Source organism: Hemibagrus wyckioides, linkage group LG11, assembly GCF_019097595.1.
Source record: "Hemibagrus wyckioides isolate EC202008001 linkage group LG11, SWU_Hwy_1.0, whole genome shotgun sequence".
Lineage (NCBI taxonomy): Eukaryota > Metazoa > Chordata > Actinopteri > Siluriformes > Bagridae > Hemibagrus > Hemibagrus wyckioides.
In genome coordinates, this window is record NC_080720.1 from 10747804 (window position 1) to 10764544 (window position 16741).

The 16741-nt window shown below is 39.5% G+C and overlaps 1 protein-coding gene across 2 annotated transcripts in view; it reads right to left on the reverse strand.

Moving 5' to 3' along the window:
- Positions 1 to 15953, reverse strand: part of pbx1b (pre-B-cell leukemia homeobox 1b) — a 70645-nt gene extending 54692 nt beyond the window's left edge. Inside the window, exons 1-2 of one of the 2 annotated variants that reach the window (XM_058403499.1) lie at positions 15448 to 15953; positions 13779 to 13852 (exon numbers count right to left, since the gene is read on the reverse strand). In XM_058403499.1, the coding sequence (XP_058259482.1) occupies positions 13779 to 13852; positions 15448 to 15635 (262 nt within the window). In that variant the 5' untranslated portion in view covers positions 15636 to 15953. The remainder of the gene's footprint in view (positions 1 to 13778; positions 13853 to 15447) is intronic. The other variant, XM_058403500.1, reaches the window with a different exon arrangement.
- Between the last annotated feature and the right edge of the window lie 788 nt (positions 15954 to 16741).

Below are 16741 nucleotides of genomic sequence, written 5' to 3' on the forward strand. Positions count from 1 at the left end.
CTGAACTGCTGAGCATGCGCTGCACACAACAAAGCTAGCACTCACTACACACGGGATTTTATTATTTACTACCATGCGTTATTTACCTGTCAAAACTCATTCTGCTCATGACATCATTTCAGACCGGTAATACGATTTATAAATCGACAAAATTTCAGTGGGGGAAAAAAGTTTTCTTTTTTGTTTTTATTATTTGCAAACCCCTTTCCCCCCTAATATCCCGTATGCTGTTTGCTGTAAATAAATATTGGTTCTGACAATCATGACTTGCCTGATTATATTAGAGGTTAAATAAACTAAGTTAACCCTGGTTATAAGAATTATCAAGGCTTATTATTGTGACCTTCTCGATTCTGATGGCTTGATTCATTTTCAAAAACATTGCTCTTTCCAATTCACGGCTGTTAGCAAACTGCTATGAGATAAAAGAAATAAAAGACTGATTTGGCCATAGCTATCACGCCTGGAGTAAGACCTGGAGTTAGAAGCTTAGCTAGTTACCTAACAAATAAGGATAAAATCTGTCAGTCAGCAGAGATTCAGTGCGGCAGGGCTTCATGTATGTGAGTAATAAAAAGTCTTGTATGTCAGCTTGTAGCTGTTAGAGCTCCTATTCTACAAGTCCCTCCTCTTTTATTTGCACTAATCACAATTGTTCATTCATTGTGGAAAAGAAAGTGAGAGAGAGTATGTGTGTTTGCTGTTAGTTCTGGTGTATTTTCAGTGTCTATTCCAGCCTAAATTTGCAGCTCTGTTTCTCCCGAGCTACACCATAGCTGAGATGGCACTCATGTTTGTGTGTGTGTGTGTGTTTGTGTGTGTGTGTGTGTGTTGGGACAGGGGCCAAAAGCGATGCACTCTTCTGCTCCAGAACATTTGCTTCCTTTCGAGGGGGGGCACGAGGCTCTGCACACTTCCTCGAAAAAATGTTCCCCTGCCACTGATGCCGTGTGCTGAGGGGCTATTTTAAGACACACACACACATACGCACACACACCTGCGATGAGACTCTCGCGGAGCTAGGCAGGCCGTTAATTGGTGTCAGTTTTGGTAGAAGCTCACCACAGCAGAAAGTCACAAAACTAGTCCCTGATGACATGTCAGCAGTAGCCACCATGCTTTTTTTTATTTTAGATCTTATTTGTTTTTAATGTCCATTACACATTCGCCAATAATCAGTTGTACAATATATAAGTGTGCCTTCTCTGCCAATCTTTATGCACGTATATGTGTGCAGCACTGATGTCCTAAGGCAAGGCTTCCTTTATCTGAATGAGGCTTTCATGTGTGTTTATATATATTATTATAATTATATATATCTTTGATCCACTGGTGTTTTATTTTAATGTGTGTAATGTTGACTGGCAATTTTCTTTAGAAATGCAAACTCGATGATCTGAATCTGTATTTCTGCCTTAAGCTCGTCGTTAACTGAAAGAAAATAACACTGAGACCTCACCTTAAAACCATATAAACCTCTCCAATTATTCCAGCTAAATACTAAACACTTTCTGTAGATATTAACCTGATTGGAAGGCGGTACTGAATCTGCGACAGCCGATGCTCAGGACACAGATATCGGGATTGTATAGACGAAGGGAAAAAAAAGGATCAGTGGCTGCTCTATCGATAAGTCAAGTTGTAAAGCCAAACCCAGTTAGCAGTGTGTTTCTGCAGAGCGCACTGAGCTCAAGGTAATGTTATTCCTCGGGAACATTTTCCCCCTCAACACAACAGGGAGACAGGCAGACATAATGAGAGACAGCGGCTTATTACCGCCATATATTAACATGTCTAATTATGAGCGATTTGCATAGATGGGCAAATCCTTACAAGAAAGAAATGGAGAGCGAGTGAGAGAGTGAGCGAGAGAGAGAGAGAGAGAGAAAGAGGGAGGGGGTGAAGGAGAAAGAACGAGGGCTAGAGAAAGATTCTTTAGGGGAAAATCTCATGATCAACTAGCCATGTTTTTTGCATAATGAGCACGGAGAAGAAAATGTGATTTGTGCAATGACGGCCAATATGCAGTAACTCCACTGAGTATTTCTATATGTGCCCATTCCTCACATTATTAATAATAATAATAATGATAATAATAATAATAATAATGTCATTTTATTTGACTATACTGCTCTTATCAAAGCCTTTAAATATTGTAATACATATTGTGTATCCTAAATATCATGATATGGTTATTTTGCCATAAAGTCAAGCTCTATACTCAAACAGTTGTACAGCAATAAGAAGCAAACATTTTACCAGGCTGTATTTTTTGCCACACTTATTTAGAGGGCAGACATCACATCTGGATCAGATGATACGCTTGTAACATCTGGTTCTTCAATGCATTAGAGCAAGCTTCACAGAATATTAGCTTTGGGTCAAAGTGTGTGTGTGTGTGTGTGTGTGTGTGAGAGAGAGAGAGAGAGAGAGAGAGAGTGTATGATGCATGTGATGATAATCAGAGGGAATCGTTAAAGCGACTGCAGAGTGACTCTCTATAATTTCTGTTTCCGGTGGCAGTAATGTGATACCTTGTGCATTTGATCATCTATCATAAAGAAACTACAGACTCGTACATGTACAAGAACAAAGAATCTTATCACCACGCTGCTCAACACAATGCACTGCCCATTAATAGACACGTACTGACATTACATTTTCAAATGATAATAATTCTCAACATTTAATCACAATATCACCGAGTAACGGTGACAGAAGAAAATAAAACAATGAGAAAACGAACGGAAGAAACAGGAGACCAGAAGAAAGAAAGAGAGAGAGAGAGAGAGGTTTTGAAAAAATGGAAAAACAGGAAAATGGTAGGAAATGGAGAGAGAGAGAGAGAGAGAGAGAGAGAGAGAGAGAGAGAGAGAGACATGTCAAAGCGAACGTTTTATGACGTTAAATATCGGATGCAAATGAAAAGAGAAAATCTATCATAGCTGTAATGTGGCCTGAAGGGAGAGGGTGGTGAGAGGGAGACAGGGAGTACGGTGATGTATGGACGAGGTGGATGAGAGGTGAAAAGCGTGGCGAGGTGGAGGGATGGAGGGATGGCAGGATGGAGGAATGGAGGGGGGGGGGTGGTCCTGGCAGACTCCTAAGAGCCCAGGGCGAAAGTGGAATAAATGTTGATTAGTGTTGATTTTGTCCGACGAGCAGCCGGCGAGTGACGGAAGGACTAAGCTGCAGCGAAAGGCGGCCATTAATCTTGGTCTGGTTTAAGTTGTGTATATTAATTTGTGTCATTTCCACTACGTGGAGAGAGGCCTCTCCTACTCTTTCTCTCACTCTGCTCCCCACTGCGTCTCTCTCTCTCTCTCTCAGTGTGTTTGTGTGTGTGTGTGTGTGTGTGTGTGAGGGTTTGGTAGGCCCATTGGTGTCTCACAGCAGCAGCGAGAGGGAGGAGAGGAAATGAGATTCCGAATCTCACATTAAAGAAAATGAACTCCTACGGGGGTTGGTATGGCAACCGCATTCGTAAGAGAGAGCGCCGGTTTAACGTGCTACAAATTTGAAGATTCGATTAAACGTGTAGCGCATTAAGGATGCGGGGGGTTGAAAGCAGGAATGCCGAGCTTCTTACCCACGCGGCTGGTTAAAAATGGCTTTATGAAAAAGGAAAGCGGAGCAGAGTGATAACATCTCCACTGTGCGCTTGTGATGTGCTGAACGCTGTGCATTCAGCTAATATGGAGGCGGCATTGACTGCTACAGCTGATAAGAAACCCAGCCAGCCACTGATACCAGTTTCAGCCAGTTTCATCTCTTTATGCGATACATATCTATTTCTATAAATATTAAAATGCTATATATTCTAATAGAATCAGAGAAAACTGCTCCGTTCGTGCAAGCGCGGGATGCAAACGTGCGCACGACTCTGACCAGCAGCTTTCTTCCTCTCGTGCCAACACACACGCTTGCACACGTAGACAGCTTCATCCGAGAGCTCTCAATCAATTGCAGTGAAAACTCGATGTCATAGTTAATTACCAAATTGCATCGGGGCTGAATTTTGGCAATTAAGCTTCTTAATATGATTAACACGTCTCAATTAGGCCGCTGACAATTTGCATAATTCATAAGGTAATGCGATTGCGCTCTGGTGTACGCTCCAAGATAACAATACTAAACATGCTAAATGCGAGCGGCGTCTCTCTTGACATCCATCTCCACGATTGCTGCTCTCCTTAATCGCATTTTAGACACAAACGCTGGAAAAGCCACGCTTGCAAAAAAATTTACACTTGTTACAATGTTACAATGGTCCTATATATGTGTGAGCGTGAGCATGTGTGTGTGTGTGTGTGTGTGCATGTGTGTGTGTCTATTATGCGCAGAATTAGGTTTTAGCGTTTCCGCTCGGAGGATAATTAGCCCGTGTGGCTGAGGAAACAGCTGTGATGCCCATCTCTCCCTCTCTCACTCGCTCTGGTGGAGGAGAGAGCGAAGGAAGACAAAAGCCCTCCATATTAACATCAGGCCATATTTGTGTGTGTGTGTGTGTGTGTGTGTGTGTGTTCAGAAGCACACATTGTTGACAGCACATGGAGTGGCAGTTTACAGTGCCATGGCTCTTTGACAATCATGCACTGACGTGAGGAAGTCTTATGTTAGAGAGAGGATCAAATCATTACGCAAAATCATTAGGCCTGCTGTTTTATTTAGCTGCTTGGTTAGACACACTTACAGGAAATTCATATCAGTTATTATCTAGTTTATTATCGAGAAATACTAGTTTGCAAAAGATAAAGAGGTTTGAATGCAGGATTGACAAGGTTAGAGAAAAATTAGATGTTATGCACATCATCATAAAAATGAAAGCAATTTTCGGGGTGAGAAATGATTAGGGATAATTATTATTCTGCTCTTCTAGTATGTACTCTTTAAAAAAGATAAAGCTATAAAGTGAAATCCTGGTGTAGTTCTTGTTCAGCAGTTTCCCGTGTTTATTCTGTTTCGTCTCACACGTTCCGCCTGTATTAAGCGTATTTTTACTCCGCTTAGATTGCGCAGCTTGCAAGTTTACGAGCTTCTGTATCACCATCAGGAGCTCTACTGCATGACTTCATTTGTAAACATATCATACAAATTAAATGCTTTTACTTATTCAATATCTCTTAATGCAGGCTTCTATTTTCAAAACATCTTGCACATATGTAAAGGAGATGAACTGCCTGTATCCGACAGTAACTAAACAAGTTGCAACAAAATCGGATTCGTTTGGATTTTTGTGTCTGTTCTTTCGCCACTTTCGAGTGAGGGCGAATCTAATCCAAGCATAGCGCTGAGCACCGGGGAAGGGTTAAGGGTCTTATAGTCCAGACACAGCTCTCGAACTGTCCAGGGATTTAAACTCCAATGTCCAGAAGAAAGTGTTCTGCAGTTATACTGCTGCACAGAACATCTGTGATATTTCTCAGAATATATTAAAAATCAACTGATGAACACGGCTATAGAAATGCTCGGCATTCATCTGGCCAGAAAAATTTTTTTATCAATGAGCAGAAAACAAATTATGTAGCACTTCTGCAAGGTCTTACAGAATAAAAATTGTATTAAGAATATTTTGTGCAGTACGGTACTCATAACCTTACACAACACCACTTATGTATCACTACTGGAATTCGATGACATTTCCAGCATTTGGCAGACACACTTATCCAGAGCAATTTACAATTTATCCCACTGTATACAACTGAGGGTTAAGGGCCTTGCTCAGGGGTCCCGCAGCGGCAGCTTGGTGGACCTGGGATTCAAACTAACCACCTTCTGATCAGTAGTCCAACACCTTCACCACTAAGCTACCACATCCCATGATGGAAAGTTATTACACGGGAGGGAAAATGTGAAATAGCTGTCTATAAACACCTTTCCACTAGTTTCTGCATGGTTCTAACCTATATTTATAGTTTTAAACTTATTAGCAGAAAGTGCAAAATTCCCTTCTCTCTGATCATCAGTGGGCCCGCGGCTACTGACAAAACCGGACAAATAGCAATCAAGTCGGATTCATTCATTAAAACTTGTGCAACATATTCATATGTTTAAATGATCCTGCATATTTTGAACATGGAGACTACAGGTATATATACCATGTGCGTATAGACGGAGAAAAGGTTTGCTTCTTCTCTATTTCTCCAAATCAGTGAAATGTTGTAACTGTACACCTAATCATTTTAGTTAAAGAGTTGATCTATTTTTTTCCTGTCTTCTCAGCCTGGCTTGAATTTTGAAGCAGAAGAACACCTTGCTCCTGGTTTTGTTCTTTTCCTTGGCACCGTGTCAACCATACGTTAGTGGTCACTGTTTTAAAACCGCCGTGATGAAATTGCGCAGTGTATTTTATTTCAGCGTGCGCCCTGGTTCCCATGAAGTGAATGGTGCTGACTGAGAGGCCTGGCTAAAATGATTTACTCCAGCTGTAATGAGCTATACAGCAGTAACCGTATACTATGACTACTGTCACCTTTAACGCTGTGCAAAACGCAGCACAGTCTCGTGGTAATCAGATCTCTGGCTCGTTTCAGCCTTGTCAAATATTCCTCCGTCGCCCTCTCTCCTCACCCCATTCTCACCCTTCAAAAAATAACATTACATCACCCCACAGCTCGCTCTTATAAATGGGTCGTTCCCCGAGGGCGTGAAACCTTACGCTGGTCAAACACACTCCGCTGGAAAACAGGCTCTTTGTTGAGAGAAGAGGGAAAAAAAATAAAAAATCAAACGGCAGGCTAGTCTGTCTCGAGCTGTGTGCAAGGGCGACTGCTGGGGCTTGACGCAGGTTTATAAGATTTAGATTTATAACAAATGTAAGATGTTTACAGCTCCGTTTCATTTCCAATCTTTCTCAGGTGGCGTTTGTTTACAAGTCCGATTTCCAGAAACCCGAGGACAGGACTTTACTGATTACGATGCTATGAGAGACTCCACGTTGAAGAAAGAAGGGGAGAATGAATTGATTTAGTACGTAATTCATTTTCGACGTTGCTCGGTGGAGTTTAAGTGGAGAAAAACGAGAAGGGAAAATGAAAAAGTCACTGAGTGTGTTAACAGTTTCCATAATGGCTTCATTTATGAAAGGGCAAAAAAAAAAAAAGAAGAGCGAATTAGGAAAGCGTGTGAAGTGAAACTGGAACTCAAGAAACTATTTGTATCCTGTTTATTTATGTACGCCAGGAGCAGAGTGCGACTGTTACTCAACTCTTGCCATTCTCCTGTTTGTTTTTTTCTTAGCCGAGGTTCAAGGCAGTGTCACCGAGCGGCATGCGTGTGACGCTAAGCAACCACACTCCTTGACACCATCCGTAAGTGCCTGGAGATCCAAGCATTCGTTCCTCTGAGACGAGTTTCTAAGTGTCAGAAGAGACAAAACCCGAAAAATGACACGCACGCACACACAACAAAGAACATTTGCACTTTCTCCTTTCAAGTGCAAGCCTGGGTTATGTCATTGCAGCGTGTCATGTGGAGTAACGAAAGAGTTTGTGAGTAGTGTTAAAGTCTTTGTGAGAAAGAGAGAGAGAGAGAGAGAGAGAGGTGGAGTTGGGCCGGTATTTTTGGAAAGTCGTCAAAGCTCCAGGGACTGGAGGCACTCTGACAAGGCACGGTCATTGTTTTCAGCAGAGTTTACCAGCAGACCTTTCTCCTTCTTCCTCTTCCTTACTAAAATTAAAATTAAATTATGTGAACAATTCAGTATGACACCAACTGCCAAATATGACGGCTTTTAGTACATCACCGTATCGGGATTAAATGCCATAGGGGCCTGCTTTTAAATAATTGGGCCGGGGAAGGAAAAAAAAACAAAAAACATTTTATGCTACAGCCAGAGCACAGACTATTATTTCATTTCATCAGTAAAAGCTTTACCCTGGTCAGGGTCACTGAGCTCATCACATGAACACTGGGAATAAACTCTAACTGGGGCACCGGTCTATCACCTTTATACTCTGATTTTGATGCTTAGATTACAAGAACAAAAAAAAAAAAGATAGATATAGACATGAAATACAGAAATGCACTTTATAATAGACATGAGCAGAGCAGATAGACATGCTCCGGTAATCAGGTACATCAATGTGCAAATTTGTGACAGTGAATAGTTATACTTTACTTATAGGAACTAAAATCATGTCACATGTGATCTAAAGCTGGCATTACTGTTTCAGAAAGTGATCTACTGTGTGTTTGGCACCAATCCTGTAATTTATTATCTTATTAAAATAATGTTGTTATTCAGTTTCTTATAACTGATGTGGCTCGGTGAAAACGAATGTGTATCTTATCCTTCATTTTCAGTGTCGTAGGTCTTTCATTGTTAATAAACATGCAAAAAAAAAAAGTGTGTTATAAAAAGCACAGATAGCATAATTATTCACGTAAATCAGGACAAAACTCTTTGTTACATATTGAGCCATAATCAGCCTCTAAAAACAGCTTCGGTTTGCCTTTGCATACATTCTGCAGGAATAGACCATCATTCTTCCACAAGATATTAACTCAGTTTTCATGATGATGATGATGATGATGATGATGATGATGATGATGGAATGCCCTCTCCTATCGTTTTCTCCTTTAATTCATTACCCATCTGAACATTATAACATTAAATATGTTACCACGAAATAAACCAAAAGGAATTATGGTGAGATAAAACTTTAATGTCTAAATAAAGTTCACTGTGTTACAAATACATTTGCCCTTTCTCATCTCAACAACACTGCACTCCATAACTGGCGTGAGGAAGAAGAATAGTAACCAATGCACTAGAACACGAATTGAGGAGCTGTGTGTGAAACAGCGCTCCGTTCAGTTCGAGAGGGAAAATATGTGAGGAATGAACATGCAGAATGGGTTTCGGAAGAGTAGAGTGTCAAAAGTGAAGGGGGGGGGTGAAAAATAATCAGACTACGAAAATCCTGCTTCTGTCAAGTCAGTAAGGAAGAATAGAAAAACAAAGTGTAGGTCAAAAGATCAGGTTGTGCCCTCAGACCGTGCATACACTCCCCTGCAGGCGCCGAATATCACACCAGTTGAGCTTAAAACACACACACACACACACACACACACACCTTGGTGAAATCCGACAAATAACAAACGAGACAGAGTAACAATGTTCTGCCAAAAAATCACTTTGCCTCTCTTGGATTACGAGCCGTTGTTAGTAGTGATACTTCATCGGCATGTATAAAGAAGTCAGATTAAAAATGTAAATAATCACAAAAGCGCAAAGCATACAGAACTTCAGCTGATTCATGCCGATCATAAGTTCAGACAACCGGGAGAAACTGATTTCGGATTTCAGATCTTTTCTCTGAAATGTTTGCGAAGAATTTTCCTCATAATAAAAATATCTGAATTAGCCGTGGTAAAATAGACCATGTTATCGTTCATGTTGTGAATTTCGTCTTCTATAACTAACTATAGTAAGTAACTATACTGTATATTCACACACACATTTTAGAAATCCAGAAATACATCAGCATATGACGTTCCATTAGAAATAAAATATGTGTGTGTGTGTGTGTGGACAAGCAAAGGAAGGTGGTAAAAGCTGAATATCTGCTCAGGGTTAGGACTGTCGTTATAACAGAGGGATTTCGTGCTATTTGGTTTTTGCCTCCATAACTTTTTTCATGCCCAGGATCTGCAGATGGAAAATAGATAGTAACTTTCGCTGGTGCGAAGAAATTGAAAGAAATTATGCTTTAAAGGCTGCTTCACTGTACATTTATGAACCCTTTTTGCTGAAGAACTGTGAGCATGACTACTGTACCAATTCAATTCAATTCAATTTATTCGCATGGCGCTTTCAACAATGGACATTGTCTCAAAGCAGCTTTACAGAAGTATTTTATCCCTATTTTATCCCTAATGAGCAAGCCTGAGGCGACGGTGGCAAGGAAAAACTTCCTGAGATGATATGAGGAAGAAACTTTAAGAGGAACCAGGCTCAGAAGGAAACCTCATCCTCATTTGGGGTGACACTGGACAGTAAAGTAGTAAATACCACTGTGTGCTGAAGTGCTGTAGCACAAATTAATAATACAGAAAAGTGATACAGAAGTAAGTTTAACTGGGAAAAGAGCACAGAGAACGAATCTAAAAGGTTTGAGTATATCATATGTATATATGTGAGCACAACATAAACACTGTGATGTGAACAGCACTACTAGTCAAACTCAGTGTTTATGCAAACTTATGTACACACATACACACACACACACAAAAACACACTGCTTAAACAATGAGCCGCTATTGATCACTACGAGGTAAATGTCCTTGCTGGGTTAAAATGTGAGGCAGGAGTGTCAAACTGAGGGCCTGGAGGACTAAAGCTCCTCAGAGATTTGTGGTTTCCTTCCTCTAACACACCAAACTCAGCCGGTGAAAGAGAGTCCCTAATTAACTGATGTGCTAATTGAGGAGGAATGTACAATTCTGCAGGGCTATGGCCTTCGTCACTGGAGTCTGTCACCTCAAATGTTGAAGCTGATCGAGATTATAAAATAAATGCATGCTGCAGCTTGATTATATTGCAGTTTAATAATGGATTTATAATGCATGAAGCTGCAGTTATTAAAAAGAAGCACACGAACATAACTGGACTATGATACGATGCGAACTGTGCTTTAGTTAGCCATGTGCTTGAAAGACTTTTTTCACTTAAAAATCCCTGTTAATAAATCCTATTACGGTGTAGTTAAAGCAATGCTTTCATTAGCAAAACAGTGTAAAAGATATACCACATACTGCTTCCTTCTAGCATGAGCAGAGGAATGTAATACACCTTATAAACACACTGTTTTTTATAGCTGCTTATCTTCTAGATCACTCTGTAACTAGCATTAAACTCTACTGTAAATAATATTGTGGCTAAAAAAATCAAACAGTCAATTTCCTTTATGTTTGTATATCCAGAAATGCTTCAAATGTCATATTCTGAAACTAAATAATTAGGTACAAAATGCAGTATGGTCAAATTAACAACTCCTGATATTCATCATTCTCGCCCTGAGTCAAGTAGGAGCGTATAAACTTTTTTGATATGGTTTTGAGAGCTAGCATTTGGCAAACACCCTTAAGAGCAACTTACAATTGATCTCATTTCATACTGAGGGTTAAGGGCCTTGCTCAGGGATCCAGCAATAACAGTTTGGTGGACCTGGGATTTGACCTCACAACCTTCTGACCGGTAGTCCAGCGCATTAAGCACTAAGCTATCACATCCCCAAGTACCAGAGAGCTGGCTGTGTTTTGCACCAGGCTATGTGAGCACTTGAATCATGCTTTAAACCATGCTAATACTGAAATAAAACAATCAAAACATGATATCAAATCATTAATCATATGCCAGCGATTTAATGACAAGCCACACACTTTTTTTTTCCAAAACACACAACTTTTGCATTTTTACTCTCAATATTTAACCCTGCTCCCCTGTTTTGGAGGTGGCATAAAGACAACTTTTTTTTTTTTTTTTTTTTTTTTTATTTTATTTTGAAAAAATAAAATAAAAAAATTATACCCAGATTCTAGAAAACATTTTCCTAATTTTCTTCAACAGATTAGACTTAAAAAGTATACTAGTCAAAGACGGTAAACAGGACTATCACTCAGACTAAGAAAGTTTTTAGGTGAAAATAAATAAATAAATAAATAAAATCACAAAACACACAATATAATACTATTTTCAACACCCACTTCAAGCAGAGACAGCCATTGAGCTAGAGCATGCTTCTGAAACTCTTTACTCCTTGTAAATCATGGCGCTAACGTGTTGCATTAATAAACACGAAAACCTCAAACAGCTGGATCTTATGGATTTCAACACTCGAGGAAGCTTGTACAAGAAATGCAGACACTTCACTTTTTTTCCCCTCCTACAATCGCAAACCAGACGAGGTCTGAGCTAAATATTTTGCTCGGCCTAATCTCCGTTGAGAAGCAGGGAGGAGTGAGGACGGCCGTGGGATTCCCCTACAGGATTTTTTTGTCCAAACTAAACACACATGCCAAGAGAGCTCTTCAACAAGAGAGCCAAACAAATACACCTCAAATCTAAACCTTCTTAAAGCTCCATCACTCAGTGAGCACAGTGTATATACCGGTGCTGTCTTATAGTCTCGGGTTCTAGCTTTGACTTGTGAGCCACGGCACCGCTGCTTGAAATGGGAAGGTGAGCTTAAGGAAGAAATACACAGCGAGCTTGTCTGGAATAGGTCCATGTCACCCTGAGCTCAAACTCTGAATGAACCCGAGGAGGGAGTGAAGAACTCTGTGCATAGCTACGTCCCCCCTGCTGCTGCAAAACAACACAGGCAGAGAGAAAGGGAAAGGCAACACGGGAGTTTGACTTCGATGCAAACGCCACCAAAGGGCAGCCATGCAGCCGAAGGAAGCTGAATAAACCACGGCGTTCGTGCTGAAGCTATCAGGCTAGCGGGAGACAGAGAGAGTGTTCAGAGAGAGATATCTCCTTTAGATATCTCCATCCATTTTATTTCACGCACTAATAACTGTGAAAAATGCCTGAGCCTTTTCGGTGATGGAGTCTCAGGCGCAAATTCAGTGCGGTGCCGTCTCTCCGGAGGTGAAAATAAAAAGAGCTTGCAAGTCTGAAGTCTATTTGGTATGAGATTCAGATTGCTCGTGTCATTTTATATTGTCAGCGAGAAAGACTTGGAGCACGGTTATCACCAAACGGACACATCACAAATGAAATGTTTAGACTCACACACACACACAGGAAATCTGGCACCTGGTAATTCAGCCTAATCATTAAACACTTAAAATCGTGCAGGGCAAATTTTACGCCACGTTATGCATTTGACTCTTGCAGCTTTTAAAGCCAGGATGCACAACAAAATAAATAAATCACGATAAGGGAAAACAGCAATAACTGAAAGAGACATTGACAGAGCAGTAAGGCAGAAACATCTGTACACAAAGAGATATTTCCAGCTGTAAGAGAGAGATGGCTACTGAGACGAATCAAACAAAGTGTTTACCAGCTACAAGTGGACGAGGCGGTACGTGCAGGCTTAAGCCATCGCTGTGTTTTGAACAGAGATAGATACAAAGCAAGAAGAAATACAAAAAAAGAAAAAAGTCGTCTGCATGTATATATATATATATATATATATATATATATACATATATACACAGGAAGACATTTTTAGCTGGAAGAGATCCGCTCACTGAGATGCAAATAAGAAGACCATTAAATACAGGCTGCATTTTTTTTCTTGTAGTTCAGAGAGTTTCACCATAAATGAGCTAAACTTGAACACAGCAGCTGTTGGACGACAAAAGGAAAAAGAAAGCAAGAAAGAAAGAACGCAAGAAAGGAAGGAAGGAAGACTTCACTTTAAATGAGAGGGCTAGACACTTCTAGAAAGAAACATTCAATGAGACTCAACAGAGAAGCAAAAGCCCTTCCTTCTGTGTTTCCCTTCACTTTATATCCATTACATCAAGACTCAAGTTTGGCATAATGTTTTTCCCTTCAAACTCACATTACAATATTAATATAAATACCATTCATTAAGCTGTTTTCCGAGAAAACATTTAATAACACCAGACCAAAGACACACAATACCCGTACACTTTCTGCAGAGAGCGTGTTAACCCTGACCCCCTCTTTTTAATAAATATAACCTGAATAAAAGTATCATTACGAAAATTAAAATAAATAAAGAAAGAAAGAAAAAAAGAAAAAGAAAGAAATATAGATATATATATATACACAAAAGACATAAAACATGACTGACCTGTTTTTTCTTTTATTTCACACAGAACGTTAAAGAGCGCGGGCTTCATCCTGTGACAGTTCAGCGCGTGCTTCCTAAAACAAACAAACAAACAAACAAACAAACAAAAAAAAGTAAAATGTTCGCGTGATCAGAAAAAAGAAGCTCGCGCTGCAAAAAAAATAAATAAATAAAAAATAAATAAATAAAAAATAAAAATTTTCCCGCCTTGACGAAGAAGACACCTTGGCCTGCGCGTGACCAGAGAGCGCTGAAAATGATTACTCGCTTTTACATTATTACTTTCATTAACTATTTAGTGCCAGCGTCCAAGTATTTCATGTTATAAAAATGTTTTTTTAAAAAATAAATAAAAGAAAGAAAGAAAAAAAAGAAAGGAAGCAAATATAACCAGAATCGTGATTACTATTTAGTTGTTATTAATATGTTATTATCAGTTTATTGGAACGCTGGTAATTTAACACTATTTCCAGGCCCATTAACAGTTCTTGTGTAAAATATAAATATATATACATATATATATATGATTGATTATCCTAAACTGATGAATTATCCTAGACGCCATGGTCCCCCCGAGTCCTATAGAGTCTATACGGCCGTACAGCATGGCCACGTCCCAAACCGCTCACTGCTGTACTAAGTGGCCTGTCAGAAGTGTACACTTACCTGTGATAACTACGGTAAACTACTCATATACTATTTAGCGGGCTACACTATTACTGAGCGGTTTTGGATGTAGCCACGTTCAACGGCCAGTCGTCATGGTAACCGGGAAAGCTTCGTTAGCTAGCTCTCTATAACAAACATAACGTTATTGTACAGAGCCCATTGTGTGTGCTGGTGAGCGCGTGAGCTACTTTTTTGGTCAATAAATATCGACAGGGATGATAAGGACTACACTCAGCAACTAGGTAAATTGTATTAATATCTATTAAAACTACAGACTATATACTTTATAAAACTTTACGGCCTCGTCAATCTTGACTAATCAATGACGATCTCAGCTGATTAAAATAATAATAAAGTGTATATATATTTTTTAAATAATAATAATTAATAATTAAGTGCCACCAGTTTGCTTTTTTCTCTCTCTTTACATTAAAATATATGAGAGGTTGTTCCTTTTCGAAATTAAAACAAAAAATATTTTATTATCGTGTAGCTTTTAAGCCTATAAATAAAATACAATCACGCAGTTAACGTTTCTAAATGCATATAAATAAAGTTAAAAAAATAAAAAATAAAAATCCTAAAATACGTACTTACAGTTTACATCAAACTGTAAGAAAGTGGGTGACTATTTAAACAAAACAATGCCCACACATTTTTATAAAGTGCTTCTTCTTCTTCTTCTTCTTCTTTATTATTATTATTATTATTATTATTATTATTATTATTGACAGTAGTAGTAGATGTAGTAGTAATAATAATAATTAGTAGTAGTAGTAGTGTGCGTGCAATAATAATAATAATAATAATAATAATAATAATAATAATAATAATAATAATAATAATAAGTTCGATAATAATTAAAGTGCGCCTTTTAATTTAGGAGCTACATACTTAATGCGACTTAATAATAAAAGTATTTAACGCAACATAATTGTGAGAGCACATAGTGATACTGAGCGTGTGTGTGTGTGTGTGTGTGTGTGTTTTGACAGCTTACCTGGCCTGCGCTTCGTCCAGACTTTGGTCAGTAATGGTCATGATTTGTTGTAAAATGTCTCCGATGTCCTGTTTTCTGCCGTCGCCGTCGGCTCCTCCGGTTCCCTCCTGCATGTGCTGAGGCAGGCCGGGGTGCCCTGCCATCCCCACCCCGGCGTGAGAGTGCATCATCCGCGGCTGCTCGTCCATGTCTGCCGCTTCCTCTCCCTGCAGTTTCGGCTAAACCTTACGTCTCAGTCTGTCTCGGTTCGCCCCAGTCAGCGGCGAAAACACACACACACACACACACACACGAAAAGCGCACGAGCTTGTCTCTGGACACTCTGTGAAATACGAGCTGAACTCTACCGGCCGGGCTGGACTTCAGCGGTGAATTTGGAGCGCGTGTGTGAACTGAAAGCTGTCTCACCGTGCTCCGGTTAATCACAGTGGGTGCGATGTGGACTGAACACTCTTACAAGCAGCCGCTCACAGCTCGGTCCATCCCCTCGCTTTTGTTACACGTTAACAGCGCAAATACCGACTATGGAGCATAAATCCCGCCCGCGCTATCTGATTGGAGGGATGAGGATCATCAACTTCCGCCCGTCTTACATGATTGGACGGTTGTGACCACTAGCTCCTCCTTAGGTGCCTCTCTTCGAACGTCAATCATAAAGAGGAGAGAAGACGCTAAGACGCGGGAACGAGCTTACTCTATACTCTATACTTAATACTCTATACTTAATACTCTACTCTATACTCTACTCTGTACTCTATACTCTATACTCTACTCTATACTCTTAACTCTATACTCTACTCTGTACTCTATACTCTTTACTCTACTCTATACTCTTAACTCTATAGTCTGCACTCTATACTCTACTCTATACTCTTTACTCTACTCTTTACTTTAGACTCTATACTCTTAACTCTGTAGTCTTTACGCTATACTCTACTCTATACTTTATACTCTATACTCTACTCTATACTCTACTCTTTACTTTATACTCTATACTCTTAACTCTATAGTCTTTACTCTATACTCTACTCTTTACTCTATACTCTACTCTATACTCTTAACTCTATAGTCTTTACTCTATTCTATACTCTACTCTATACTCTTTACTCTACTCTATACTCCACTCTATACTCTTTACTCTGTACTCTTTACTCTGTACTCTTTACTCTGTACTCTTTACTCTATACTCTAACCCCTAACATTCCAGCAATGTATCTGATCAGTAGATCAGATTTTATTGCTCAGCAGAACAAGTGCTTTTTCATTAAGTATAAAATTAAATAAAATAAACATA